The sequence below is a fragment of the Ornithorhynchus anatinus genome, chromosome 18, assembly GCF_004115215.2.
Source record: "Ornithorhynchus anatinus isolate Pmale09 chromosome 18, mOrnAna1.pri.v4, whole genome shotgun sequence".
In the NCBI taxonomy this organism is placed as follows: Eukaryota; Metazoa; Chordata; class Mammalia; order Monotremata; family Ornithorhynchidae; genus Ornithorhynchus; species Ornithorhynchus anatinus.
This window is the reverse complement of record NC_041745.1, coordinates 5,514,700-5,542,680: the sequence shown is the minus strand read 5'-3', so window position 1 is coordinate 5,542,680 and position 27,981 is coordinate 5,514,700. Positions and strand designations below refer to the sequence as shown.

At 46.9% G+C, this 27,981-nt stretch overlaps 2 protein-coding genes across 2 annotated transcripts in view; both read left to right on the top strand.

Moving 5' to 3' along the window:
- Positions 1-2,608, top strand: part of BRWD1 (bromodomain and WD repeat domain containing 1) — a 74,094-nt gene extending 71,486 nt beyond the window's left edge. Inside the window, 1 exon segment of the mRNA XM_029046557.2 lies at positions 28-2,608. Coding sequence (XP_028902390.1) covers positions 28-1,128 — 1,101 coding nt within the window. The 3' untranslated portion in view covers positions 1,129-2,608.
- A 2,527-nt stretch (positions 2,609-5,135) lies between these two features.
- PSMG1 (proteasome assembly chaperone 1) lies at positions 5,136-14,924 on the top strand. The gene is made up of 7 exons (XM_029046702.2): positions 5,136-5,337; positions 8,289-8,398; positions 9,538-9,689; positions 10,590-10,652; positions 11,328-11,526; positions 12,350-12,486; positions 14,693-14,924. The coding sequence occupies exons 1-7, from the start codon at positions 5,177-5,179 to the stop codon at positions 14,765-14,767; spliced, it is 897 nt and encodes a 298-aa protein (XP_028902535.1). The 5' UTR covers positions 5,136-5,176; the 3' UTR covers positions 14,768-14,924.
- Positions 14,925-27,981: the final 13,057 nt, after the last annotated feature.

Here is a 27,981-nt window from a genome sequence, read left to right as displayed (position 1 = left end):
CACTTTTCAGAATCTGGTGTTGAAGAGAAGGCATTCACTAGAAAAACGAGGAAAAGAAAATGTGTGCTTAACCAGGAGGCCAGTGTGCAAATGACTAATGAAAAATTGAAAGCCAGAACGTTTACTGAGAAAGTTCCTCGAAGATGTGCTACTATCGCTGCAAATAAAATCAGAAAAATGAGCGACGTGAAGGAAGAGAACTCGAGCCCAGAAAGCGTCTGCATGAAAAGGAGTAGCCGAAAACTGCCCCATCGCACTGCCTCTGCTGCAGCGAGGAAAAGACTCCTGACGATCTCAGAGGAGAATGACGCCGGCTTTAGATATGACAGTGAACGAGAACAAGATGATACTAATAGGGAGATGCGTTCTCCGTCTGCTTCCGACCCCGGAAGCAAAAGATGCAACAGTGGCTCTGAGAGGGAAAAGTCTGAATCTAAAAGCAGTTTGAAGGGGACCCAGAAGAGTTGGCCCGCTAATGGTGAGGAGTCACCTAGTGCTCAAATGAAAGATCCAGAGGCAAAAAACTACCCTTCAGAGGACGAGAGTGGGAAGAAAGCCCCCTGCCAGTCCACTTCGGGGCAAAAATCTACCCTGGAGACCAATTCGGGAGAAGACGAGTGTGGATCAGAGATCTGGAGTGACAGGAAAACAAGGCGCATGCCCCGACGGAAGGCTGCTACTCCTTCCAGGAGGCGAGCGAAGGCCTTGAATAAATGTTTGGACTCCACCAGTTTCAAAGAGAGAAGGTATTCCTGGCGCACAAGGAAGAAAGCTACCGCAAGGACTTCCAGCTCCCAGCCTGATGCTAAGTGCTGTTCCCAATTAGAGTCTGGAAATAATTCAGACAACATCAATAACTGTGGTAATCCTGGAGAAATAAGCAAGAGGAAAAGAAAGGCTCAAGGGAGTGTTTCAAAGAAGGCGCTTAAGCCTACTCGGCGTTCTAGGCGAAAGAGACGGCCCAGGTTCAACCAGGACAATAACCACTGGGAGGATTTGGACTATATCAAATACAGAAGAGTTCCCCGACGATCAAAAATAAGAACTAGAAATCAAGGTAGAAGGACTGTGAGATACAATGATGGGGATGATGACGACAGAGGTCTAGAGGTAGTGTGTTGGAAGTAGGTGATTTTGAAAACTAGTTATTCGGCCAGTTATTACTTGACAGTAATGACGTTGGAATTTGCGCTGAATGCTGGCTGCTTGATTTGTCCTCCAATTCAGGGAATATATTTCTATTTTTCTATGAAAAAGTTATGAATGTGACTGAATCATAACTGTCCTTTTCTTGTTTCTACTTGCACTTGTGTCCCTCACGAAGCAGCATTTAGTGAGATGTCAAGATACGGCTCTTTGGGGGACAAGATTTAGTCTTTACTGATTTGAAACTTACAGATACGCTAACATCACACAGCAGACATTATCGCCATGGGTGCTACATTGACTACTACCTAGGTCATACATTTTTAGTGCTTTTAAGAAGTGAATTCTAGTACAGTAAATGTTACAAAACTTTATTCAGCAGTAACTTAGATGTGCACACAGCAAACATCTTATATAAGGTATTAAAAGGTGACTGGCGGTTGGCCTTTAAGATCACTGGAAAATATCTAAGATTATGAAACCCATTACTTGGCTTTCTCCAACCAAGATTAATTTAAGGAGCTAGCTGCCGGTAATCGAGCTGAAAGATGAGGTGTACTATTCCTAAGAAGAAAAATGAAAAAAACACCCAGTGGTTCAGGTTAGGTATTTTGCTGTAAAGAATTACTGTCATCTTCATTTTACTTTATATGCTGGAAATTCAGAAGAGAAAATGCAGGCCCTATGCTGTGGGACTTGGTTTTCTCACTCGAAATCCAGTTTAGAAATTTTGGGTTCAATGCTTATTTCAAATGAAAAGTTATGACTTTCTTAGCCCTACGAGGCCAACATTCCAGAAGTGTTTTTCATTGTCGCTTCTCTTCCAAGATCTTGTGTTTGAGGATACATTGCATAATTATCAGTGAGGATGCTGCATTAATTCTTATCATTGCTATTACACAATAATTCCCTCCAAGGAGGATTTATGTTGGTTTTCACTTGGCAGAATTCCACCTAAAATGAAGTTAGGTGTGGATTGGTGGCATCCGAGAGAGAAAAAGAATGATTGATAAACTCTTCCAAAAGTGCTCATTTTTTTGGCACTTGTAGTTGAATTTTTTCAATTTAGTTGTGATTCTTTTTAGGGGAAGGGGTGAAAGAGTTTACCCTTTCTTGAACAAGAATTAATATGTTTTAGATTGGATGCATCAGGAATCTCAGGAAGAAAGTTATAAATATATATTTTTTTCTCCACTCATCAGCCCGTCACAAGTCTTCCCTCTGATTTTAGTATGTTACAGACTCTGATTTGAACAGATATATCATTCATGTCTTGGTTAAGTGCTGAGCCTTAAATTGTCTGTCAACTTGAATGCCTTATATATTTCTGTTTAGTTGAAAGATTAACATGCTTATATTAGGCTTATGTAAATTTGTGCAATGACTTGCTCCTATGAGATTTCTGTTGAATTTATCCTGACCTAATATATAAATCCCTAATAAAAACACATTTCCAAGAGAAGCTGTATTTTATTCAGATTTTCTGAAAAGACACGTTAAGATGTCACATGCTGAAACCTGTAGGATGTGGTTTAGACAGAGCGGCGTAAATGGGACTCTCCAACAGAAGATTTGAAATGCCACAATGTGAAACTTGATCATCCTATCTCTTAAAGCTGCCCTTCCAGTAATGAGAATTTAGCCAAACACCTCAACAGCGGGAAGACGTAAGACCACCTGTGTCCGGCCAGAGCCCCGGGCCTCCCTATGAGGCGTGGTGTCCAAAAACCACTTGAGATTGCCCAGAAATAATCTGAGACAGTGTTCGATCAGTGGCGTTCACTGGGCTCTTTACTGGGTGCGGAGAAGCACCGTCCTAAGTGTTTGCGAGAGTACAATACAACGGAGTTGCTAAAATGCTCGCTGCCCACTGAGCTTACAGTCTACAGTGTCCGCAATGATAACTATTTGCGAAACTTTGAATGGCTTCTACCCATTTCACAAATCCCTGTACAAAATCTCGAGGCAGACTCTCACCATAAGCCCGTAACGGATGTCAACAATTATTATTAGATTAGGAAACTGAGGCACCTGGAGGTTTAGAGAGTTGCCCAAGGTTACATACCAGTCAGTGGCCTCCTTACTCCCCCGCCCAGGCTTTCCACTAGGCCATGCTGCCCTCAAGGAGTTTGCAACTTAATGGGCAACCCAAAATTGATTTAGAATTTGGAAGCGAGGAAAAATGTCCGAAAATAGATGACAGAATAATATCTATATTAGTGTCTGTCTTCTCCTCTAGACCTCAAGCTCCTTGTGGGCAGGGAAAGATACTGTACTCCCCCCAAATGGTGGAGTGGATAGAGCCTGGGCCTGGGAGTCGGAGGGTCACGAGTTCTATTCCCCGCTCTGCCTCTTGTCTGCTGTGTGGCCTTGGACGAGTCACTTCACCTCTTTGGGCATCAGTTGCTTCATTTGGAAAATGGGGATGGAGACTGCGAGCCACACACGGGATGGGACTGTGTCCAGCCCGATTTGCTTGTATTCACCCCCTTAGGACAGTGCCTGGCACATAGTAAGCACTTAAATCAGTTATTTTAAGTGGTCGTACAGTGCTTGGCATGCAGTAGGTGCTCAATAAATACCGTTGATGTGACTGAGTAGATATGACACTCTTGTATGTAATAATGATGGCATTTGTTAAGCGCTTACGATGTGCAAAGGACCGTTCTAAGCTCTGGAATAATACTAATGGTATTTGTTTAAGCGCTTATTATGTGCCAAACACTATTCTAAGCGTTGAAGTACTGAAGGGATGGAGGTCAGGCCAGGATCTGGGAATAAAGAAAAATTAATTGGGGTCCGTTTTCCGGAAGGGTAGGGGATGGGGCTGTAAGGTGTGTAAGAAGTGTTTGCATTACAATAATAATAATAATAATAATGATTTGTTAGGCACTTACTTTGTTATATTAGGGGAAGCAGCATGGCTCAGTGGAAAGAGCCCGGGCTTGGGAGTCAGAGGTCATGGGTTCTAATCCCGGTTCCACCACTTGTCAGCTGGGTGACTTTGGGCAAGTCACAACTTCTCTGGGCCTCAGTTCCCTCCTCTATCAAATGGGGATGAAGACTGTGAGCCTCACCTGGGACAACCTGATCACCTTGTATCCCCCAGCGCTTAGAACAGTGCTTGGCACATAGTAAGTGCTTAACAAAATGCCATGATGATGATGATGAGATGATTATGATGATAAGCGGCGTGGCTCAGTGGAAAGAGCTTGGGAGTCAGAGGTCATGGGTTCTAATCCCGGTTCCACCACTTAGCTGTGTGACTTTGGGCAACTCTGTGCCTCAGTTCCCTCATCTGTAAAATGGGCATTACAACTGTGAGCCCCACTTGGGACAACCTGATCACCTTGTATCCCTCCAGCGCTTAGAACAGTGCTTTGCACCTAGTAAGCGTTTAAATGCCATCATTATGATGATGATGTGCCAGACACTGTACTAAGCGCTGGGTGCCCCTAGCTGCCCCACCTCCCCCCAATCAACTATTTCGGAAATATCAAAAGGGGGTATACTGACCCAGCAACCCCACCTCGCCCCGCTCTCCCCTGCTGCCGCTGCCAGAGGAGCGAAGTGACTGGTCCAAGGTCACACGGCGGACAAGGTGGGGGGGGGGGGAGGAAACCCGGAGCGCCCTTCGGTGCCGGCTGGGGGCGCAAGACCTGACGCAGCGACCCTCCGGGGCCCTCTCGACGTGCGGGCAGCGACGCCGCCCCTCTAGCCCGCCCCTCCCGACTCGGTGGTGCTCCGCGGGCCCCCCCCCCAGGCGCCTCAGTGAGCGGCGCCAGCCGGGGCGGGGAGGGCGCATGCGAGCGCGCGGCCGAGCGGGGAGAGCGTAGGCGCGCGCGGCCGAGCGGAGAGGGTAAGTGCGTGCGCGGCCGGGCGGGGAGGGGGCGTGCGCGCGCGGCCGGGCGGGGAGGGCGCATGCGCGCGCGGTCGGGCGGGGAGGGCGTGTGCGGGCGCGTGCCGGCGCGCGGGGCGGGGCGGGGAAGGCGCAGGCGCGGAGGCGGCTGAGGGGGGGAAGGCGTCGGCCATGGCGGCCACCTTCTTCGGCGAGGTGGTGGAGGTGCCGTCCCGCGCCGGGCTGGAGGAGGAGGAGGAGGAGGAGGGAGAAGAAGAACCGGCCACCAACTCCTCCTGGCAGGAGGAGGCCGCCGAGGACGTGGAGATCCGCCGCGGCCTCCACACGAAGAGGTGACCGCCCGCCCGCCCGCCCTCACCGGCCAGGGATTAGTAATAATAATGGTGGTATTGGTTAAGCGCTTACTATGTGCCGAGCACTGGTCTGAGCGCTGGGGGAGATACAAGGTCATCAGGTGGTCCCACATGGGGCTCCCAGTCTTCATCCCCATTTTACAGATGAGGGAACTGAGGCCCAGAGAAGTGACTTGCCCACAGTCACACAGCTGATAAGTGGTCAAGCCGGAATTCGAACCCATGACCTCTGACTCCCAAGCCCAGGCTCCTTCCACTGAGCCATGCTGCTTCCAAGCTTCCAGGACATATTGGTGCTGAATTATTATTATTATTATAGCTCAATTATTGTCCATTCCCAGTGCTTAGGAGAAGCAGCGCGGCTCAGTGGAAAGAGCCCGGGCTTGGGAGTCAGAGGTCACGGGTTCGAATCCCGCCTCTGCCACTTGTGGGTGACCGTAGGCCAGTCACTTCTCTGGGCCTCAGTGACCTCATCTGGAAAATGGGGATTGACTGTGAGCCTCACATGGGACCACCTATTTACCCTGCATCTACCCCAGCGCTTAGAACAGTTCTCTGCACATAGTAAACGCTTAACAAATACCAACATTATTATTATTGTCCATTCCAAAGGCTTAGGACAGTGCTCTGCACACAGGAAGCACTCAATTTTTAGACTGGGAGCCCGTTGTTGGGCAGGGATTGTCTCTATTGTTGAATTGTCCTTTCCAAGCGCTTAGAACAGTGCTCTGCACACTGTGAGCCTGTTGTTGGGCAGGGATTTCTCTCTCTATTGCTGAATTATCCTTTCCCAGCGCTAGGACAGTGCTCTGCACACAGGGAGGGCTCAGTTTTTAGACTGGGAGCCCGTTGTTGGGCAGGGTCTCTCTATTGCTGAATTGTCAGCGTGGCTCAGTGGAAAGAGCACGGGCTTTGGAGTCAGGGCTCATGAGTTCGAATCCCAGCTCTGCCACTTGTCGGCTGTGTGACTGTGGGCAAGTCACTTAACTTCTCCGTGCCTCAGTTCCCTCATCTGTAAAATGGGGATTAAGACTGTGAGCCCCACGTGGGACAACCTGATTCCCCTATGTCTACCCCAGCGCTTAGAACAGTGCTCGGCACATAGTAAGCGCTTAAATACCAACATTATTAATTGTCCTTTCCCAGCGCTTGGGACAGTGCTGTGCACACAGGGAGGGCTCAGTTTTTAGACTGGGAGTCCCTTGCTGGGCAGGGACTGTCTCTATTGCTGAATTGTCCTTTCCCAGCGCTTAGGACAGTGCTGTGCACACAGGGAGCGCTTAATTTTTAGACTCCGAGACCGTTGTTAGGCAGGGACTGTCTCAATTGCGGAAATGGCCTTTCCCAGCGCTTAGGACAGTGCTGTGTCCACAGGGAGAGCTCAGTTTTTAGACTGTGAGACCGTTGTTAGGCAGGGACTGTCTCAATTGCGGAATTGCCCTTTCCCAGCGCTTAGGACAGTGCTCTGCATACAGGGAGTGCTCAATTTTTAGACTGGGAGCCCGTTGTTGGGTAGAAATTGCGTCTATTGCTGAATTGTCCATTCCAAGCGCTTAGAACAGTGCTCTGCACACAGTAAGCACTCAATCTTTGGACTGCTAGTCCGTTGTTGGGCAGGGATTGTCTCTATTGTTGAATTGTCCTTTCCAAGCGCTTAAAACAGTGCTCTGCACACTGTGAGCCTGTTGTTGGGCAGGGACTGTCTCCATCTGTTGCCGAATTGTCCATTCCAAGCGCTTAGGACAGTGCTCTGTACACAACGAGCGGTCAATTTTTGGACTGTGAGACCGTTGTTGGGCAGGGATTGTCTCTCTCTGTTTCTGAATTGTCCTTTCCAAACGCTTAGGACAGTGCCCTGCACACAGGGAGCGCTCAATTTTTAGACTGTGATCCCATTGTTGGTCAGGGACTGTTTCCCTCTGTTGCCGAATGGTCCATTCCAAGCGCTTAGTACAGTGCTCTGCACACACTGAGCGCTCAATAAATACGATCGAGTGACTGGCGTGCAGTCAGCGCTTAACAAATACCACAAGAGTTATTGCTATTATGAAGACTTCTCGCACCTCCTGGGTCCCCCTCGGCCCAGTCCTCTGGTCCCTTCTCGGTCTAATTCAGTTTCTTTTTACAATTTTTCATTTTCCTATTTTCATTCATTCAGTCGTATTTGAGTGCTTACCTTATACTAAGCGCTTGGGAAAGGTCAGTACAACAATAAACAGTGACATTCCCTACCTACAACGAGCTCGCAGTCTAGAGGTGGGGAGACAGACATCAGTACAAAAAAGTACAATGACAGAGGTGGACATAAGTGCTGTGGGGCTGGGAGGGGGGATGAATAAAGGAAGCAAGACGGGACGACGCAGAAGGGAGTGGAGATGAGGAAAAGTGGGAATTAGTCAGGGAAGGCCTCGTGGAGGAGGTGGGCCTTCAGTAAGGCTTTGAAGAGGGGGAGAGTTGTCGTCGGATAGGATTCCCCCTCAGTCCAGTTCAGTTTCTTTTTACATTTTTCATTTTCCTGTTTTCCTCCTCTTCATATTTTTAATTCCAGAAACAGTGTGGCACTAGAGCACGGGGTTGGGAAGTCGGAAGGTCCTGGGTTCTAATCCCGGCTCTGCTACTTGCCAGCTGTATGACCTTGAACAAGTCATTTCACTTCTCTGTGCCTCAGTTACCTCATTTGTAAAAACGGGGATTAAGACTGTGAGCCCTGTGTGGGACAGAGACACTGTCCAACCCAATTAGTTTGCATCTACCCCAGCACTTAGAATATTGCCTGACACAATGTAAGCGTTTAACAAATACCATAATTATTATCTATTTAAAAAGACAACTTACATTTTTGCATTAAATTAGCCGAAGGTCACAAGTAATATTTGGTGCTGATGATTGTACAACTATACAGATTTTATCTTTTTTTTTTTTCCTACTAGAGAGGTCGAGGTCTTTTGGGATCTAAAGCCAGCCACTGTTTCAGAAGGCCCCGATTTAAAACAGTTTCCATGCTCTCAATTTATACTGGCTGTAGGACAGAGTCCTGTAGGTAAGTAAATAGTAATCACTCGATTGTATTTATTAAGCGCTCACTGTGCGCACTGCACTGTGCTAAGCACTTGAGAGAGTACGACAGAATTAACAGACACATTCCCTGCCCACAAGAAGAGTACAGTCCACAGAAACGTGGATTGCCATTTCTTATTACCATATATACATATTCAGGCTATAAAACCGACACCCTTCTGTTGGTCCAGCAGAAAGAGCTTGGCTCTGGGAATCAGGAGATCTGGGTTCATTCAATAGTATTTATTGAGCGCTTACGATGTGCAGAGCGCTGTACTAAGCGCTTGGAATGTACAATTCGGCAACAGATAGAGACAGTCCCTGCCCATTGACGGCCTTACAGTCTAATCGGGTTCTAGTCTCAGCTCTGTAAAGGTGGGGAAAGGCTGCTGGGACTGGATCGGGTCTGCCTGTGGGACCACCCAAGGTGTTCCCCAGGGCACCCAGGGCCAGCAGGAAGCCTGAAAAATGTGCTCTGGACCCTTAGGCCAGAATCGGATCCTGCACAGAAAAACACCTTTGAGTGCGCTTTTAAATGCGATGCATCTCAGCCCACCTGTTTGCTCATTGCACTCCGTGCCCTAGTGGGAACACGGCAATCGGAAATGAGGGAGGGCGGGTGGTTCTGCCCAAACCGCTTGCACTCTATAGTCAATTCCGCCGTGCGTATTCTGAGGTTGGAGGTGTCAGGGCTAAGGTTCATTGGTCGCTCTTGACGGGAGGCCCCGCCACTTCTTGTTCATAAGTGACCTGCTAATGATTAAATTTTTGAGTGTCACCAAAAAGAACAGCACACAACTGACGGGGCTTCCCAGCTGGGCACATAGGTCCAGTATAATAATAGCTCTTTGGTATAAAGTTTCGTTAGCACCTGAAAAATAGGAAGCTTCAGATGCCCACATTTTAAAGTTGGACATCTAAATAGATGTCATTGTACAGGGTTGCTAACCAAATGACTGTCTTGCCGAGAAATGATATGTACTGGTCTTATTGTCTGGTTACTCTGAAAATGTTAATAACTGATGGGTTCTTGGTAATTATCAAGTATACTAATATCATTTTTCCATTCAGCGAAATGCTGGAGTGGTTGTAGTAACCAAATTCTTCCATTCTTCTTCATAGCGTTCCTGTCCTCATTTGTTTTGAATTCGGAAACCTGGAAGGTAGCTGGTTCAGTTAAGCTGTGGAATGAATGGTGTAAGACAACAAATTCAACTAACCCTTCCCCCACCGACTCCTTTTGCAAATTATACTGCCTAAAGTCAGATCCCACAGTAAGTGAGGTTACGTTTAAGTGGATTTAACCCATAGAGTTGAAGCAAAAATGTGTTGAATTATTTGGCTTGTATATTCTCAGATTTGCATCCACCCATATTTACTCCTGGACAAAGGTGGAAAGGGAGAGAGTCTTTGGAAATGTTTATTTTCTGAACTCCTGGCTGGACACGCACTGGGGTTTGCGGTGACTAAATCTTTCACTGGCCCTCCTCTCTCTCCTCTCCCAACTTTCCCTGGGCCACTGATCTCTCCCCTGCTGCCTTCCTTGCTGCTTTTGCTCTACATTCCCTCCTCTTATTATCATCCCATGGAGCCCTTGGACTAGTAGATAGGTGAATATGGGAACTCGCATTCAGCCTTTTAGCGTTTTTGGCAGGTAGAACAAGGAAGAGTCTCTGAGGTACAGAGGGAGCGGGAGCCTCATTTGCAGTCTGAAGGGAGAACTGGGATGTATCTCATCAATCTCATCAGATTGACAGAAACATCCTGGCTGATTTGATGGTGGTTAAACCCCCATTTAAAAATTGCATAGCTATGGCAGGGCTTTTAGCACAAGGTGCCTTTCTTCTGAACAGGGGAAAGATCATATTTGGAAAATTCAACCGTGTACTTATATAAGTTCACAAAAAAGCCAACTCTGTCATTGCTTGTTATTCCTGTGATCATGTGGCTGTCTTGTGTTTCTTCTCTCTCTTTTTAAAGTATTTATATTGTTTTGGTCGATTTCTAGATCTTGGGAATACAGTGAAGCGCCCCTATGGGAAACTGTACTCCGTTTAGCAGTCTACCAATTATTTTCAAGGCGCCAATTAAGAGCGCTAATGACTGTGTAGCAGTATGTGACAGTCTGTAATACAAAAGGGCTTTGAAAATCCAATAAAAATGGTATTTTTCAGGTTTTCCTCTGCCAGTGCAATTGCTATGTTGCTGAGGATCAACAGTACCAGTGGCTCGAGAAGGTAAAATGGTAGTGAATTATTTAATCGGATTTCACAAGGCCCCTGATTTGCATCGCCTCCTTTATCATTTGTCCTTTGCTTTCTTCAGAAAGCTGAGTGAAGAAAATTCTCCACTCAGTTTCCAAACGTATTTGTTCTGTGATTAGTCTTCACATAATTTGATAACCCAGCCTTCTGAACAGCCTTTCATTCAAGCTTCAGGGAGAATGATTTATGAATCCGGGCAAATGATTTATATCTTTCCTTGCAAGGTTGAGGCATAGATCCAGACACACATAGAAAGTAAAGTGGGCCTTATTAAACCACCTGGATTACGAGCTCCGGGAATTTGGACTGGTTCACCCGGCTTCCCGGGGGACTTTAGGCCCATGGATTGGCTGACTGCCTGGCCGACCGGCAGGGAGCCTGGCCTCTGGGGTCTGCCAGAGCTGCTCACGTCTCCTATGCCCCAAAATAGCAGCCCCTTCTCTCCCGGCCCCCGCAGGTGAGGGACTGGTTCAGACGGCATTGGGGCTGGTGGATGGGGGTAGAAATTCTAAATTTCCCATCCTTCACTGCTGCCCAGCTCCACAGCCCTAACTCCTTTTCTCCCTCCTCCCTCCCCAGCCTCATAGAATCTAACCACATGCTGGAGAAATGCTGCTTATGCAGACTGAAATATCATACTTCTTTCAGGTTTTAGGTTCTCTGCAGAAGAAGGATTTGCAAGTAACTATCCTCACAACTCGCCATGTAACTGACTACAAAACTCCAGAATCCACTCTCAACCTTCCTTCTCCTTTCCTGAAAGCCCTAAAGACAAAAACATTCAACGGACCTGTCTGTTGCCCATTGTTAGAGCAGCCAAACATTGTACATGGTCTCCCTGCCGCAGGTATCGTTAAAATGTATTGTTTTGGCTTCTAGGAGTCTTTGTTTTTGCTCGTTCAGTATTGATATCTAAAGGGTAGCATTGCATTATTGCTTTTGGCCTGTAATTGCTGGCCACTGGAATCACCAAGCACTAAATTGGTAATGTACCTCACTAATCTAGGTCGTAATGAGGTAGCCAAGAATAAATGGTCCGTGGTGATGTTTATTCCCTGAAGGCCTAATTGCAGAAAATCCCTAATAAGAGCACCATTAACCAGAAACTGTGCCGTATGAATAACCGTTTCCAGGATGATTTCACTGGAAATCATCTCATTATTCAAATGTAGCTGACTTTTCCACGTTCCACGAATGTGCTTCGCCTCAACCACCAATTTCCGGGTTTGTATGTGACTTCTCTGTGGGAGCTAGCCCCGGATGCCATATAGAATAGTGTTGAGATTAGTTGGATTGCCTGTCTACGTGGAACTGTAGTGATGGAGCCCATCAGAAGAAAAATGGCCAGGTTGAATTTAGGTAATTGCTCTTCTGTTCATAAAGTACTTTTAAATTTGTAATAGTTTCGAAAAATGGTTGCAGAATAAATCCGTATTTACATTTTCAGGAGCGTGCACGTTCCGCCTGGTAGGTGCACCTAAATGTGTTACTTGATTGATATTTATCGTTCAAATATCTGTTAGCCATCTTTAATAGTGTTTGGTTCAAAGAAGTCAATCTTCCTTTTTTAATGTTAAGTTGACTGGTGTAAGAAAAGGAGCTGAATTTAAAGGTGGTGGACTCACTATTAAGTTTTCTGTGAGTTTAAATCTCTATTTCCTTGTTTGTAGTCCTGAGTTACTGTCAAGTATGGCAGATTCCTGCAGTTCTGTACCAGTGTTATAGTGACGTTATGAAGTTAGATCCTGTCACAGTTGAAGCTTTCAAGCCCGTGCTGTCTTCCAGAAGCTTGAAAAGCTTAGCCGAGGTAAGAATTGAATTTGCTTAGGATAATGGCTTTTCTATCAGCCCTTTCCCTAGCAGTAATAACCTCTACCCAGTGTTCATTCCAAAGAGAATCATCATATTTTGGAACCCGATTTTGCTCATCATTTTTCCAGAACATCTTAGGAGCTTTGTTTTTCATTTATTTGCCATTTGTTCTATAAGTAATGGTTTTAGTCCAGATAATCCACAACTTCAGAATGAAGTTCTTCCTAGTTTAATCAACTATTTTAGGCTTTGCCTATCCAGCATCTTTTATTTGGTGGTGGCGGGGGAAGAAAAAACAAAATCACCGAGTAGGTGACTGAGGCAGGGGCCTTGGTCACATTCAGCCTTCCCTTTGCGGGCCATTCCTAGACAACCTTGCCGTGCAAGCCATTCCTAGATTACCGTTGTTCAACTTGTGTCTTCCCGTCTTCTCCGTGAAGCCAATTGTCACCTCTCCTGCTGAGGCAGTCTCATGGGGGCCAGACCGAGGGAGGAATGGCATCGGTTTTAGACCAGACGGGAGGCTTCCTAGGAAGGGGACGGAGCAGTATTCCTTTTTTCTGTGTTGTAATTTCCAGGGATTCTTTTCTTAACTCCAACCTAAATCACTTTTTCAGCGATACATAGAGTTTTGGAGCTGTAGTATTAAAAACCGGCATTTGCCATCTGTTTATTCAGAAGCACGAACTGACATCTCCCAATTCAGTATGCTCCAAGCGTTATCCCCAACAGAGTTATCGTTCATTTCAGAATAAAACTGAGACATTATTTTGCAGTGTTTTGTCATCGAAGTTAACAGTGCCGCCTTAAAAATGATTTCCGCTCTGTCAGAAAATCAGCTCTGTAGGTTTCATCTTTGTTGAGCTGTTAATCCTGGCTTTTGCCAGGTAGCCCCAGGACCCCCTATTGCATCCTCAAGGGCTAATGGGTTCAGAAAAAATCAGGTCTCGAGAATGCTCTCTGAAGGAGGAATTTCAAAAAAAAAAAATTGTTGGGTTGGTCCTTTTTTCATTTCACTCCATTGTCTCTTACCTTGGACAAGGTGATGAAGGTCAGGGTTTACTCACTTAATAATAATGTTGGTATTTGTTAAGCGCTTACTATGTGCCGAGCACTGTTCTAAGCGCTGGGGTAGACATAGGGGAATCAGGTTGTCCCACCTGGGGCTCACAGTCTTCATCCCCATTTTACAGATGAGGGAACTGAGGCACGGAGAAGTTAAGTGACTCGCCCACAGTCACACAGCCGACAAGTGGCAGAGCTGGGATTCGAACTCATGAGCCCTGACTCCAAAGCCCGTGCTCTTTCCACTGAGCCACGCTGCTTCTCCGTGTCACTTTGAACATCTATTGTGTGCACAGCACTGCAGTAGAAGTCAAGGACGCAAAGAGCTTGTGTAAGGGGGAGAATGACAGAAAAAAAGCTGTAACCATATCATGTGAGCTGGAGATTATTTTTGGAGAGTTGACTTTTATTAAAGAAATGACTCAGTTTGAAAAGTGAGCATTACAGGCTTCTCCACCAAATGTCTTTTGTTATGAGTCTTATAAGTGTTTCTCCGAGAGGGAAAAACAAAGCACTGCGAAGGGTGTTCATTGACTGCCTGTGTTGCTTGGCTTTGTCAGCCTGTGCTTTGAGGGTGGCTTGATGGTTGAGGATGCAGCCAGCTTAGTATTTCAGGAGAAGAATTGACCAGCCCTGTTGCTGCCTCGAAGCCTTGAGTCGACAGAACCACGATCACCGTTGCGACTCTCTGGCTCTCCCCACCCCTGCGCCACTCTCCAGGTCGGACATAGTAGTGCATAGAGCATGGGCCTGGGAGTCTAAAGATCATGGATTCTACTCCTCGCACTGCCACTTGTCTGCTGTGTGGCCCTGGGCAAGTCACTTGTCTGGGCCTCAATTACCTCATCTGTAAATGGGGGTTAAGACCGTGAGCCCCGTGCGGGACGAGGACTGCATCCGACATGATTTACTTGGATCCACCCCAGCGTTTAGTACATGGTAAGCACTGGACAAATACCGCAATTATTTTGGAGAGTGTATGAAAAATCTACTGGCCTCTTGGGAGAAGTCAATCAATCAGTGGTATTTATTGAGTGCTTACTATGTACCGAGCAGTATACTAAGCACCCAGGAGAGCTGTTCTGAAAGTTGATGTTGAGTCCCACTGTTTTAATTAATTTTTCTTTTTAAACTAGAATATCTCTAAAAGCACAGAAATGCTGAAGAAATTGATGACCACCAACGAAATTCAGAATAACATCTATACATGATCCAGGTATACAGTGTTTACGGGCGATGTCTGCCAAGCACCCACCCACTCAAGCGGGACAGTTTGCACTTTTGAAAAATGGATTTTTGTTGAAAATAGTTGTAACTACTCTACTTGGTGAGAGAAAGCAGAATAAATGCTAAGTGATTTTTTTTAAATGTTTAGTTTTCTTCATTTGTTTCTGAGTAGAACTGGGATCACAAGGTCTCTCCTACTCTGATCAAATTCCTTAAAATCAGTGAACTGTTTCACGGGAGTTTTCCATGACTAATTCACTGAATTTCATTAAATACACTTTGAATAGTAAAAAGCTACATCATTCTGTGAAATCTTCATTAATACAGCACACTTTCATCAGCAAATATGTTTAAATTTGAAGAGGAAGGGAGTGGAATTTGGAGATCACTTTGTATAAGTAATTATGACTCAAAGCACCAGAATTAAAGTACTGCTGTGTAGCCATCTGTTTTAAATTCACCATCACACTTACCACATGTTGTTCAAGCAAAAAAAAAAATCTAACCTCACTTTGTTCTATCTGAATCAGATAATGAAAAGGTCAGTTAAACATGTTCAAAAGGATTTTTTCCGCATCCTCCAGTACACTCTTCTTTCTTCTGTTCCCTCTCACCCAGGAGTTCATTTTTGTGGGAACTTTTTGGCGTGGTCTTCATTTTTCCTTTGTCCAGTCCTTGCACATGAGGAACATCATTTTGGGGAATACATCTGTTGAACTTTGGCTTTCTAAAGAAGGGTTATGGTCACTCTTGCAGGGAGGATTCCAGCAAAAAGCACAGTGAGACACATCACATTTTACACATTTGGTGGATAAATGCCCTATGAGGTGGCACTTTTTTTTCCCCTTTTCATTTAACCATTTATGTCCATCCCCCTATAGATCTACTCCTTCATAAATCCCCATCCCCTCCAGGAAATGTCCAGCAAATGTTTCCCTCCTTTACTTCCCCTCCATTTTCACCCCGCCACTGTCACTTCAGCAATCAAGCGTTTAATAAGCACATAGGTACTCAGCTCCACCCTATCCTAATTAGCACTTACATGCATTTAGTTCACCACCCTAGCCCCTTACCACTTAGCTGCATATCCCTTTCCCCTTTCCCCTATCTGTAATTTTGTTTTTAATGCCTGCCGCACCAGACTGTAAGATCTTTGTGGGCAGAGCTCATGTCTACCAACTCTATTATTGATTGTAGGCTCCCGAACCGTTAGTACGGTCCTCAGCGAACAGCGCCATTGAATGATACGTAAAATTCTGTTGCTTTGCCCTGTTGGTAACATATTTTAATTCAAGTCTTCCCCCGCTAGATTGTAAGCTCTGTGGGAGCAGGTTTGTCTACTAGCTGTATTGCACTCTACAAGGGTTTAGTACAGCGGTCCACCCAGAGTAAACGGTCAATAAATATCATTGATTGTGGAGAACAGGGAAATCTGGCGTTCAAAGACAAACCTGGCAGCCGATTGCATTGCGTATGGTCAATCGGATTTATCGAGCGCTTACTATAGGCAGTGCACTGTACTAAGCTCTAGTGCAATAGAATTAGCAGACGTGCTCCCTGCCCAAACACACAGCGTAGAGTTAAGCGCTTAGTACAGTTCTCTGCACACAGTAAGCGCTCAATAAATACGATTGAATGAGATGAACTTACAAGTGTACACTATGATCCTCTTCCTGGGTAAGAGTGTGAATACCTCTGAGGAGCAGCGCCAACGTGGCATAGGGGCCGGGGCCCTCTCTCTGTGGCGTTCAGCCTTTTGAGGTCCCCTAGTCTTTGCAGCAGGTTTTCTTTTCTCAGCTGCAAAGCTGGCTTGGCTCTCGGTGCTCTCCGCCAAAGCGGACCTTTAATGTTTGAATTTACAGCAAATGAGCCTGGCGTTGACATGTGGCTGTCAGACTTAAGTAGTGCCTCTAATTACTTTAGAATCCAATACGTGTTCTGAAAATGCAGGAGTGCTGTGTGTAAACCATTTATTAATCATCAGGCCACCTGCGCAATAACCGAATAGTCTTAAAATGGAGACGGTGAATTGGCCGTGTATTTATTTGGAGCAGATGTTAGATCTTAGGTACGCTCTCCACATTTCCCCGGTCTGGGACCGATATTGCACACGGTCCTCTCTAGAATAATTCAGAACACATTGATTTGAAAAGAAATCAGATGACTTCTTAACCTGAGGTAGCCCCTGAAAACTCTAGCCATTGTTGTGGTCTACTTGAAAGGTGTGCTTGAAATGGAATTAAGTCGTTTTCAATAATTACTGCAGTGTTCCATAAGTATTTGGGCATCCGAAAGGTAAAAGCTGACTCCAGCGACTTTCTCAGAAGTTCTTTCTCGCTGTAGCACAGTTTGATTTGGGTTTTTTCTTCAGTCCGTGCCCCACCTATGACGTTATATGACTGGACTCCCCTGTATACCTGCTTCTTGGTCCGGTGGAAAGAACGTGGCTCTGGGAATCAGGACACGTGGGTTCTAGTCCTGACTCTGCAAGCCAGGGCCTGCCTGCCTGCCTGCCGGAGCTCCGCCATCGGTGCTGAAGGCTTCTCCCTGAAGAACCATCTAAGGACTCTCCTCGAGGTGGACGGGTCCGGCGGGAATCCCGGACAAGTCCGCTAACGCTACTGGCCAAGGACCCAGTGGCCGCTAAGGCGACCACGTTCTCGGTCGCGGCACACCAGCACGACCTCGGCAATAAGCTGTGGTCGCCGGATGAAAACGGATCCTGCATGGAGATAAGCACTGGGTGAACTCAAAGTGCCCCTTGCCTGCTTCTCACTTGTTGCACCCTCTTACCCAGCAGGAATGCAACTGGCAGGGAAAAGAGAGGAAGAGTGGGACCGCACAAACCACTAACGCTAGAATCAATTATTTCCTGCTGGCTGGACTCCATTATTATCATCATCACCGTAATATAATCCGTCTGTACTCATCTGCCTTTGTTTTCAAAAATGATGGTGCAATTCCATCTGTGTGGGTTAGTGCCATTGGGAAAGATATCACGCCTACCGATAAACCAAAGGGCGCATTTTCGAGCTCCTTGCACGGGTTTCCCCATAAGGTGCCACCGTCCCTTACAGAGGACTTTATAGATCCTGTCTACACATTCATTCATTCAATAGTATTTATTGAGCGCTTACTATGTGCAGAGCACTGTACTAAGCGCTTAGAATGTACAAATCGGTACCCTAATCTACTACAGCCAGCTGTTTTTCAGCCTCAGGTCTGAGGCTCATCCATCATTCTCCACAGGAGATTCCATCTTCTGGATTTGCTGTGTGTGAAAGAGGATGCGGGTTACATATGAGATCTCATTTTGATGTTTTGTCTATTTGATGGACGCTAAATCACGGCATGCCTGAGCCTTTAAGAGGAGAAAGACTTTTGTGAGTGTGCTAATTGCCTATTGGATCTCCCTATCATGTAACCCACCATCTGCAGATTTAGCTAAATGTTTTGGGGCTTTGGATAGAAAATAACCCTGGTTCACCAACCAAAGTTCTCTGAGCCCTTTAAGTACAGGGCATGATCCGGAAGGATGGTAGCTCTTACTTTCCTGTAATAATGTATAGATGAGGCAAAAAATTTTCCCCAAAACAATAGTCATACGCGCACAATTTGGATAAGTATAACCAAGACAGACATTTTGTTATTAGGGAATTGTTGTTTACCGTTGAACGGTAAGAAGCTCAGTTTGTAGTCCCGGTATCTACTTTTCACAGATTATAAATTAGATGTTAATACACTTGTGCATATTTATACATGCTTATTATTCCATATATTTTCTTAATGATGTGTATATATCTATAATTCTGTTTATTTTGATGTGATTGATGCCTATCTTCTTGTTTTGTTGTCTGTCTCCCCCTTCTAGACTGTGAGCCCGTTGTTGGGCAGGGATTGTCTCTTTCTGTTGCCAAATTCTAAGTGCTTGGTACAGTGCTCTGCACCTAGTAGCGCTCAATAAATATGATTGAATGAATGAATGAATGAATGAATAAAAAGAACCCCATGGCTTCCTGCCCAGAAGTGACTTAATTTTTGTCTCTTTAAAATTTGTTCTTCAGGTTCTCGGGATGCTTTGAAACTCAACTTACATCCTTCAGGATGTAGCGGCTCCATTTGTGTCAATTGACAGTCACACCGGCCTCATCTCAGCAGCATTCCAGATGGACTGGTTTTCCCAAGATTTCAGTCACAGCTCTAGGAAAAATAGCACACGGGCCACTGGCTCTTTGAGGCATTTTTTGTTTAGGGCTGGCCCTGGAAGCCCCTGAAGAGTCTCTGACCTGGAGTCCAGGAGTTCTCGTGGTGTAGCTGTGGCCCCGCTGGCCAGAACGGAACAGAAGGCAGGTGTCGACTGAGATTCTCGTGCCTCCGGTGTTGGAATTATGGGTGCCACGGGAAGGCTGCGTCCTCTCCACCTGGACGAGGGAAGCAAACTAAATTTTGATTCCCAGGCAGCCCAACAACTTTTGCTGCAAAGCACATTGCTTACAGTGTGCTTTCTGGGGTAAGTAACCCCATTCTGCCCACTCCCTGCTCTCTCCCCCTTTGCCCTCCTGACAGAGCTGCTGGTATGGGGTTTTTTTTTGCCCACACCTTCCCCACATTCTCATGATCACCTTGGGGCAGAGGGATGAGAATGTTCTCCCAGGCTTCCTCCACTATCATGTCACCATTCATTCAATCATATGAATTAAGCTCTTACTGTGTGCAGAACACTGTACTAAGTGTACTAAGTACAATACAAAAGTAAACAGTCCCTGCCCACAGTGAGCTCACAGACTGGGGCTGGGAGAGGGAAGAAAGTGTAGATGGGGAGGGGAAGGGTGGCTGTAGTGGTGACGGCTGTTAAGTTAGAAAGAAAGAGTTGGGCAAAGAGAAATAAAGTAGGTCTGTTATGGAGGCAGGGCAGGCACAGAGAACCCCGGGGAGGGGACTAGGTGGGCAAGTTTGGGGTGCGAGGGTAGTGGGAGGATGACAGGAGAGCCATTCTGGGAGCTGGGGAGGCAGGGACCAAAGGGGAGGGATCGGGTATGAGGCCGAGAAAATGTGCCAGCGGGCAAATAAGCGAAGGCAAGAAGCCAAGCGCAAATTCCTTCGACAGGAACCAATTCCACCAGGCTGTTTCATGGAACCGTGCCACCAGGGCAGAGGGTGCTGCCAGACTGGCCCCGCAGCCAAGAAGCCAGATGGCATCTTGCCGTTTGCCACCTGGAACGTAATCCTTTTGGTCCCCAGCAGAAAGGCAGATGGAGAAGGGTCAGGACATCAGAGTACCGAGATGAAAAGCGAGAAGGTGAGAGGGACGTATGGAGACTGAAAAGATGGCAAGGTCATGGCCGTTCTGGTTTGGATGTCGTTGTTGAGGGTTAATAGCCAAAGGCCCATCTGATGCTTGATTTACTGGTTGCTGGGTAACAGAAAAAGAAAATGAGGTTTAACATTCTCCAAGAAATTACAGGGAAATTCATAGGAGAATTATTTGGTGGGCTGCCACTGTTTGAGGAAGGAAATCGAAAGGATCAAGTTCTTTCTAGTCTCTGTTGCTAAGCCTCAGTTTCTCCCCTTCAAATTAGGGAGATTATTCCTTATCAAGTTGCTAAGGCATCAGTGGTTGTCCTTGTTGATGAGGTCATGTTGGAATTCCCACTGCAGCATGCATACTAAATCCAGAATATTCATCATGTGCATTGGTGCTTTTCATTGTTTAGCCTTTTAACAGTCTCTAAGTGTCTCTGTTTCAAAGGGGTCAGTTCCAGCCTCAACTTGAGTGTCTGGTTTTATATTTTCCAGCTCTTTATAGACAACCCGCCTGTGTGTATTTAATTACTGCCCGTACTCATCATGCCAACCACATGGTCTGAATTAGGCCGGGGAGGGCAGTCAGAGGGAGGACGACCCAGAGAAGTGTCTGCAGGGCAAGACGGGCGATAGAGATTTTCTGCTTCGACACATTGAAGCACATAATGAACCCATAACAGATTGCGCGATTTCACGAAGCGCGCGACTTGACCTTTCTCTGAGTAAGCTAGGCTGCCGATTTGAGTGGCGAGTCTTCACCCTCCCTCCCGGCCCGCTTGGCCCTCCTCGGATTTTTTTTATTTTCATGATATTTGTTAGGCACTTACTCTGTGCCAGGCACCGTGCTAAGCACTGGGGTAGATATAGGCTAATCAGGTTAGCCACAGTCCTTGTCCCTCATGCGACTCAGTCTTAATCCCCATTTTACAGACGAGGTAACTGAGACAGAAAAGTTAAGTGATTTAATAATGATGATATTAATAATAACCATGTTTAGTACTTATGTGCCAGGCACTGTCCTAAGCACGGGGGTAGGTACAGAGTAATCAGGTTGGACACAGTCCCCGTCCCCCATAATAATAATAAAAATTATGGTATTTGTTAAGCGCTTAGCATGTGCCAAGCACTGTTCTAAGCACTGGGGTAGATACAAGGTAATCAGGTTGTCCGACGTGCGGCTCGCGGTCTTAATACCCATTTTTACAGATGAGGTAACTGAGTCACAGAGAAGTTAAGTGATTTCCCCAAGATCACACAGCAGACAAGTGGTGGAACTGAGATTAGAACCCAAATTCCTATGACTCCCAGGCTCATGCTCAATCCCCTAGGCCACGTTGTTTCTGGTTATCTTATACCCACCCCACTGCTTGGCACACGGTAAGTCCTCAATGTATGCTGTTATTATTATTATCATCATCATCATCATCTCTCCAATGAAATATCATCTGGCATTGAAATTCCAGAGAGGTTAGAGACAGTAAAAACAGTCCTGTTCCTTCTCACGTAATACTAAGCTTATCGTGAAAGGCAGGAGTTTCACACCTTGGTTCTAGGACCATTTGAAATAAATATTCTTTCCTGCTCCTGACCAACGGTGAGTTCAAGCCTGTTGAAATGTTAAATGACGACTTTACCACTGGAGAGCACTCTCGCTCAATGCACATGTCTCACGGCATATTTCATCTCCTTTTTCCTTGTGGCGCTATGGGTGACCAGACTGATTAAGTACTTCATCGTGCTTGTTGTGCAAAATAATGCCATCCGTCGTGGTTATTCTTAAGAGGACCGGTAAGCAATTAGAAGCACTCAGATTTAGGTACATGTGCCTGTAAAATGCCTCATGATATCAAAAGATGCTGCTGATTTAGTGGAAAGAGCCCGGGCTTTAAGTCAGAGGTCATGGGTTCGGATCCTGGCTCTGCCACTTGTCAGCTGTGTGACTGTGGGCAAGTCACTTAACTTCTCTGTGCCTCAGTTACCTCATCTGTCAAATGGGGATTAAGACTGTGAGTCCCACGTGGGACAACCTGATTCCCCTGGGTCTACCCCGCGCTTAGAACAGTGCTCTGCACATAGTAAGCACTTAACAAATACCGACATTATTATTATTATAACTTTCTGTGGTATTTACAGTTTCTCATAAACCCCAAGCTAGTTCATATTCAAGCAGTTTCAGTCCTGAATGTGAACTCTCAGTGGTATTTATCGAGTGTTTACTCTGCGTAGAAAACCGTATCAGGCCCTTTGGAGAGTACAAAAGAGTTGATAGACATGATCCTTGCCTTCAGAGAACTTACAGAGTGGGGGAGACAGGCATTGGAATAATTTACAGATGGGGAAGAGACAGAGTCTAAGGATCTGCACCTAAGTGCTGTGGGGGTGGGGTAAGTATCAAAGCGTTCAAGTGTATATCCGGCAGACTGCAGCTCTTCCCACCTTTAGAGCCTCCTCCAAAAATCACACCTCCTCCAAGAGGTCATCCCTGACCAGGCCCTCATTTCTCCGATTAATCCTCCCTTCTGCGGCCTTCTCCGTACCCATTAAGCACTTGTTATTAACCCCACCCTCAATCCCACAACCCTACACACCCCTATGTTCTCCCATTTCCCCTATTAGTAATTAATTTTAATGTCTGCCTTTCCCTCTATACCGGGAGCTCTAAGGGCAAGGAACAATAGTGTCGATCAATTCTACTGTATTATTCTTTCCCAAGCCCCGGTACAGTGTTCAGAATAGAGTAAACGCACCGTAACCCCAGAGGATCTGCGATCTAATGCCGGCTTGGCCACTTGTCTGCTGTGTGACTTTGGACAAATCATTTAACTTCTCTATGCCGCAGTTACCTCATCTGTAAAATGGGGAGTTAGACTGTGAGTCCCACATGAGAAGTGGATTGTATCCAATCCGATTAGTGCCTGGCACATAGAAAGAGCTTAAATACCATTCAAAAAAAGAATAAGCACTCAATAAATCCCACTGAATGATTGCCGCAGCCCACTTGTGGCCTGCAGAGTTTTCCAGAGACCGGAAGGGGTCTTCTGCTGTGGTACTCTCCAGCTCCTGGCCCAATGCCCTTTACATATTAGGCATTCAATAAATACTATTTGGTGATTGGTACTGTACTTAGATGTAGGTTTGGTTTTCTGTTGACATGGTTTGAGTTGGGGCCGGATATATAGGTTTAGAAAAGCAATATTTGGCCACACCAAAATTCTCAATTTGTCCGAACTGAGCGTGTTTGAAAACTTTTGGAAGTGAGAGCAGTGATCGCAGATGCTTAATTTTCATCACTGGAATAACTCTCAAGTGACCCTGGTAGGGTTGTGACTGTTCACTAAGTTTAATGTAGGGTTTGATGATGTCATCTCATCACTATCTGGTCTCATTGGTTCTGGCTTCTGGGAATTTCCTTGGAGAATAGAAACTTTTGATTTCCCCAGACAGTACTGGATTGTCTTGTTTTCAGCTGTTCTGGGCTTATCTGGACCTCATTCCGCCCCGGACACCTTCATTGTCCAGTGTTTTTATTTTGAGTGCCCAGTTTCCCTCCGTTTCAGGTCCTGTCACCGAGTGCCATGGCTCGGAAGCGGCGCCCGTGTTCACAGGAACCCGGGAGGGAAAGACAAAGGTTTCGGAGCAGGTTGGAGGAGAGAAAGTCGGGGGTCCATTCGGCGACACGTTCGAGGTCCTGAGCGGAGATTCTTTTCACGTGTCCTTATACATTACGGTAGCAAAACGAATGGATGGAACCCAGCATGTGTGGCCTAGTGGAAAAATCACACCTTGGGAGTCAGAGGATGTGAGTTCTAATCCCGGCTCTACCACTTTGCCTGCTCTGTGAACTTGGGCAAAGTCACTTAACTTCTCTGCAAAATGGGGATTCAATGCCTGTTCTCCCTCCTATTTAAATTGTGAGCTTTATATGGGACTGGGAACTGTGTCCAACCTGATTAATATGTTTCTACCCCATTGCTTGACACATTAGTAAGCACTTAGGAAACGCCATTTAAAACAAATGAACAAAAAAAACTATTTGTTGCTTTGGGTCAACAAAGAAATGCCGGTCTTCTTGAGTGCCTTTGGTGGCAAGCCTAGTTTCATCATTTTGAGGAGGGTGGAAGATGGTAGTTTCCTTGATTTTACTGGCACCGTCCTGTCCTCCTCCCTAGTAGTGGTCTGCTAAGCACTGAGCTAAGTGCTGGAGTAGATACAAGATAATCAGGTCGGGCATAGCCACTGTCCCTTGAAGGGCTCACGCTCTAAGTAGTAGGGAGAACGGGTATTGAATTCCCATTTTGCAGATGAGGAAACCAAGGCCCAGAGAGGTCAAGTGACTGTGTGTCCAGGGACGCACAGCAGGCAAGACAGAGCCGGGATTAGACCCCGAGCCCACTGACTTCCAGGCTCAGGCTCTTTCCACTAGGCTTCGCTGGTTCTCAGCTGACCCCCAGCCCACTCCCGACTTCTTCCTCCCTGGTGCCCAGCTGCGCCGCCCCTGCCGCGGCGATCGTCGTTCGAAACGATCCAGCAGTGGCATCCTGACAGACACACGTCTTCAGCGTGCCTCCGGTTATCGAATTAGCAGCGGGCAGGCCGGAGCCCGGCTGGGCCGCCGGCTCCTCATCCCCCTTCGTGGAATGTCAACCATTTGAGCTATTTAGCAGAGCTCTTCGGCAGCATTTGGCTGTTATGACTGGCACCGGTTTCACGGAGCTCTGCTTTTCCTCGCTACCTTGGACCCCGGCCTGTGCCATGTTTTCAGATCCTGGCTGGTTTGATTCTCCCCATATGGTTTCCATATGGTCCATGCTGCTCTGGTTAGCCACCTTCGAAGCAGTCTGTCAGCTAGGTCCCCCTCAGAAACAAATAAATTGTCTCGTGTCTACTGTATTTCCTTTCAGGCTGCACTCTCCACTTTAAACTTGGCCCCGTTTCAGAGCAATCAAAATCCAATCAGCAGCAGGTCCTAACTCCACATGCTCTATCCCGGGCCCGGCCAGGCGGAGGAAGCGGAGCCCATTTCCAATATGTTCCAATCGTGCGGAGGTGGGAGAAGGGGGCCCAGACCTCTGGGTGGGCTCTCCCGCTTGCACGTGCCCTGCGGGCCCTCGGGTTTCGGGAGCCGACCGCGGTTCGGTCACCGTGGAGGTCCCGTTCTTCGGGACGCGTCCGCAGATCGGGGAGGGGCTTGAAAACGTGGGCCGGCGGAGCCCGCGGTCATTTCTCCACAGCCCGGGAGAGCCCTCTGTTCTCAGAGACGTTGCCATAAGTAGATATTTCCCAGGACTAGGAGAATCCCTCCCGAATTTGGATTTGCTCCCTTTTTACACCCCTCCTTCATCCCCACAGCACTTAGGTACACAGCTGTTAATTCATTTATTTATATTAATGTCCGTCTCCCCCTCTAGACTGTAAGCTCGTCGCGGGCAGGGAACGCGTCTACCAGCTCCATTGTGCTGTACTCTCCCTAGCACTCAGTATAGTGTCTCTGCACACCGTAAGCGCTCAGTAAATACTACTGATTGACTGTGGGGTGGACCAACCTGACTGCAGCGAGCGAGGCGCCTGCAAACCCCTCTGCCCCGCCATCGTGTCCTCCTCACGGCTTCTCGGTCCTGAAGTCTTAGGGCCGTGGCTCATCTGTTTTTCTTGCCCGCAGATTCCGCCTGAAGGGAGGAAGGGAGCGAGGTGGTCGGAGGCTGGGCTGGAGGTGAACTGAAGCACTAGTCTCTTTTGCATGATGAAGTCCTTTGGGGAGGGACCATATTGGAACCCAAAAGGGAATTACTCCTATGCTTTGGTTCACACTTTTAAGTGGCTCCATGGATAATATAGCGAGAAGCGAAGGAGCACTAAACAAATCACAGCCCCTAGAGGGGATGTCCATGTGAGATATAGGTTGCCGGGGCCAACATCAAGAAGGCTATACGGACATCTAGATGCATAGGAGGCAGCGTGGCTTAGTGGCTAGAGCCCAGGCCTGGGTGTCAGAAGGACCTGGGTTCTAATCCCGGCTCTGCCACTTGTCTGCTGGGTGACTTTGGGCAAGTCAATTCACTTCTCTGGGCCTCAGTTCCCTCATTTGAAAAATGGGGATTAAGATTATGAGCCTCTATGTGGGACAGAGACTGTGTCCAACCCCATCACCTTGTATCTACCCCAGTGCTTAATAGAGTGCCTGGCGCATAGTGCTTAAGAAATACCACAGTTATTATCTGGGTGGGCTCTCTAGCTGGGACTCTTGACGGAGGGCATCTGAGGGACATACAGACCAGGGTCCTTATGGGACTCTTCTTGGCAGAGGATAGAATCTTTAGCTGGGGGGTATCTTTAAGGCAGGGGTGGGAGGGTGGGGACGGGCTGTGTTTCTCATCCTATCTAGCAAAACAGCACCTTGTGCCGAGTGGAGCTGTTCTTAATGCTAAATTGAGATGCTCCCTCTCATTTTTCAGTGATGAATAATTTGGCTGTGGGATCGGGCAAAAATATTTGCTCAGCAGGAACGGAGGCCCCGATGAAATCTGAAATGGATTTAAATTAGTTTTGAGTAAGTTAACAAATCCGTGGTTTTGGCAAAAGTCCCCAGACACTGACCGGAGAGATGGTTCTGATGATCTCTGCAAATCGTGATCACTCCAGAGGCCGGGTCTGCCCAAGGAAAACCGATAAGCAAAACCGACAGAACCCTTGGAATATAAACAAGCCGACGGCACCCGGGGAGTCCTTGCACTTGCCCGGTAACTCCATTCGCGATTCAAGACTAGTATTTTGGCTGCGTTACATTGCAGGAATACATTGCGTTATATTGCAGTAATAATAATAATGATGATGATGATGAGGGCATTTGTTAAGCGCTTACTATGGGCCAAGCGCTGAAGGTTGAGATGCTGCAGTCGGTTCCTTTAGGGTTTCTGCCCGAGGCTTAACGGGATCATTAAAGATGGCACTAATAATAATTAATAATTCGTCCTTAATAAGTGCTTAATATGTGCCAAGCACTGTATTAAGCGTTAGAAGCATGTCGCACACAGTCACTGTCCCACTAGATGGCGCTCCCTTCTGTAGTTTTGAGAGCAGTGCCCTATTGGGCTTGATTTCAAGTAGACGTCGCTTCCAAGAGTTTTGCCCCCTCCCTGTCGGCCTCGCAGTCCCCATTCTCAGTCTCAGTCTTGAAACCAAGCCCACCTGAGTCCGCCTTTAGCCCCTCTCCCTCTGCTTTTCCTTCCCTCTCTCCCCGTTCCTATTTTACCCCCACCTCCAGTTCCTCACGTTTTCCCTTTGACCGAACCATTGCGAAGACTCGATTCCATACTAATAGAGGTGACCCAGGTTGACTCTGGCTCCCCGTTCTTAGCTCCCGAAGAGAACAGAAGGCCAGCTGCTGGGGACATCTAATGAGCCAACCAGTGAGGGAGAGAGAGAGTGAGTGCGAGTGTGTGTACTCCAGGAAACTCCCCTATGATACTTAGTACAACTCTGCGTCCTTTTCTCTGCTGACATCGGTTAGGACCGAGGATCCTGGGTGGGACCACATTTGGCCAGGTGAGTCTCCCACATCTCCTGGGAGGCAGGAGATTCCCAGGAGCAAGCAGCGTTCCTTAGTGGAAAGAGCCCGGGCTTGGGAGTCAGAGGTCATGGGTTCTAATGCCGGATCCGCCGCTTATCAGCGGCGTGACTTTGGGCAAGTCACTTAACTTCTCTGTGCCTCAGTTCCCTCATTTGCAGAATGGGGATTGAGACTGTGAGTCCCACGTGGGACAACCTGATTTCCTTGTATCTAGCCCAATGCTTAGAATAGTGCTTGGCATAGAGTAAGCGCTTAGCAGATACCATCATTATTATCTTCTGAGAATGTTTCAGTTGGGGATTGCCTGTATAAAGCTGTCATTTCGGT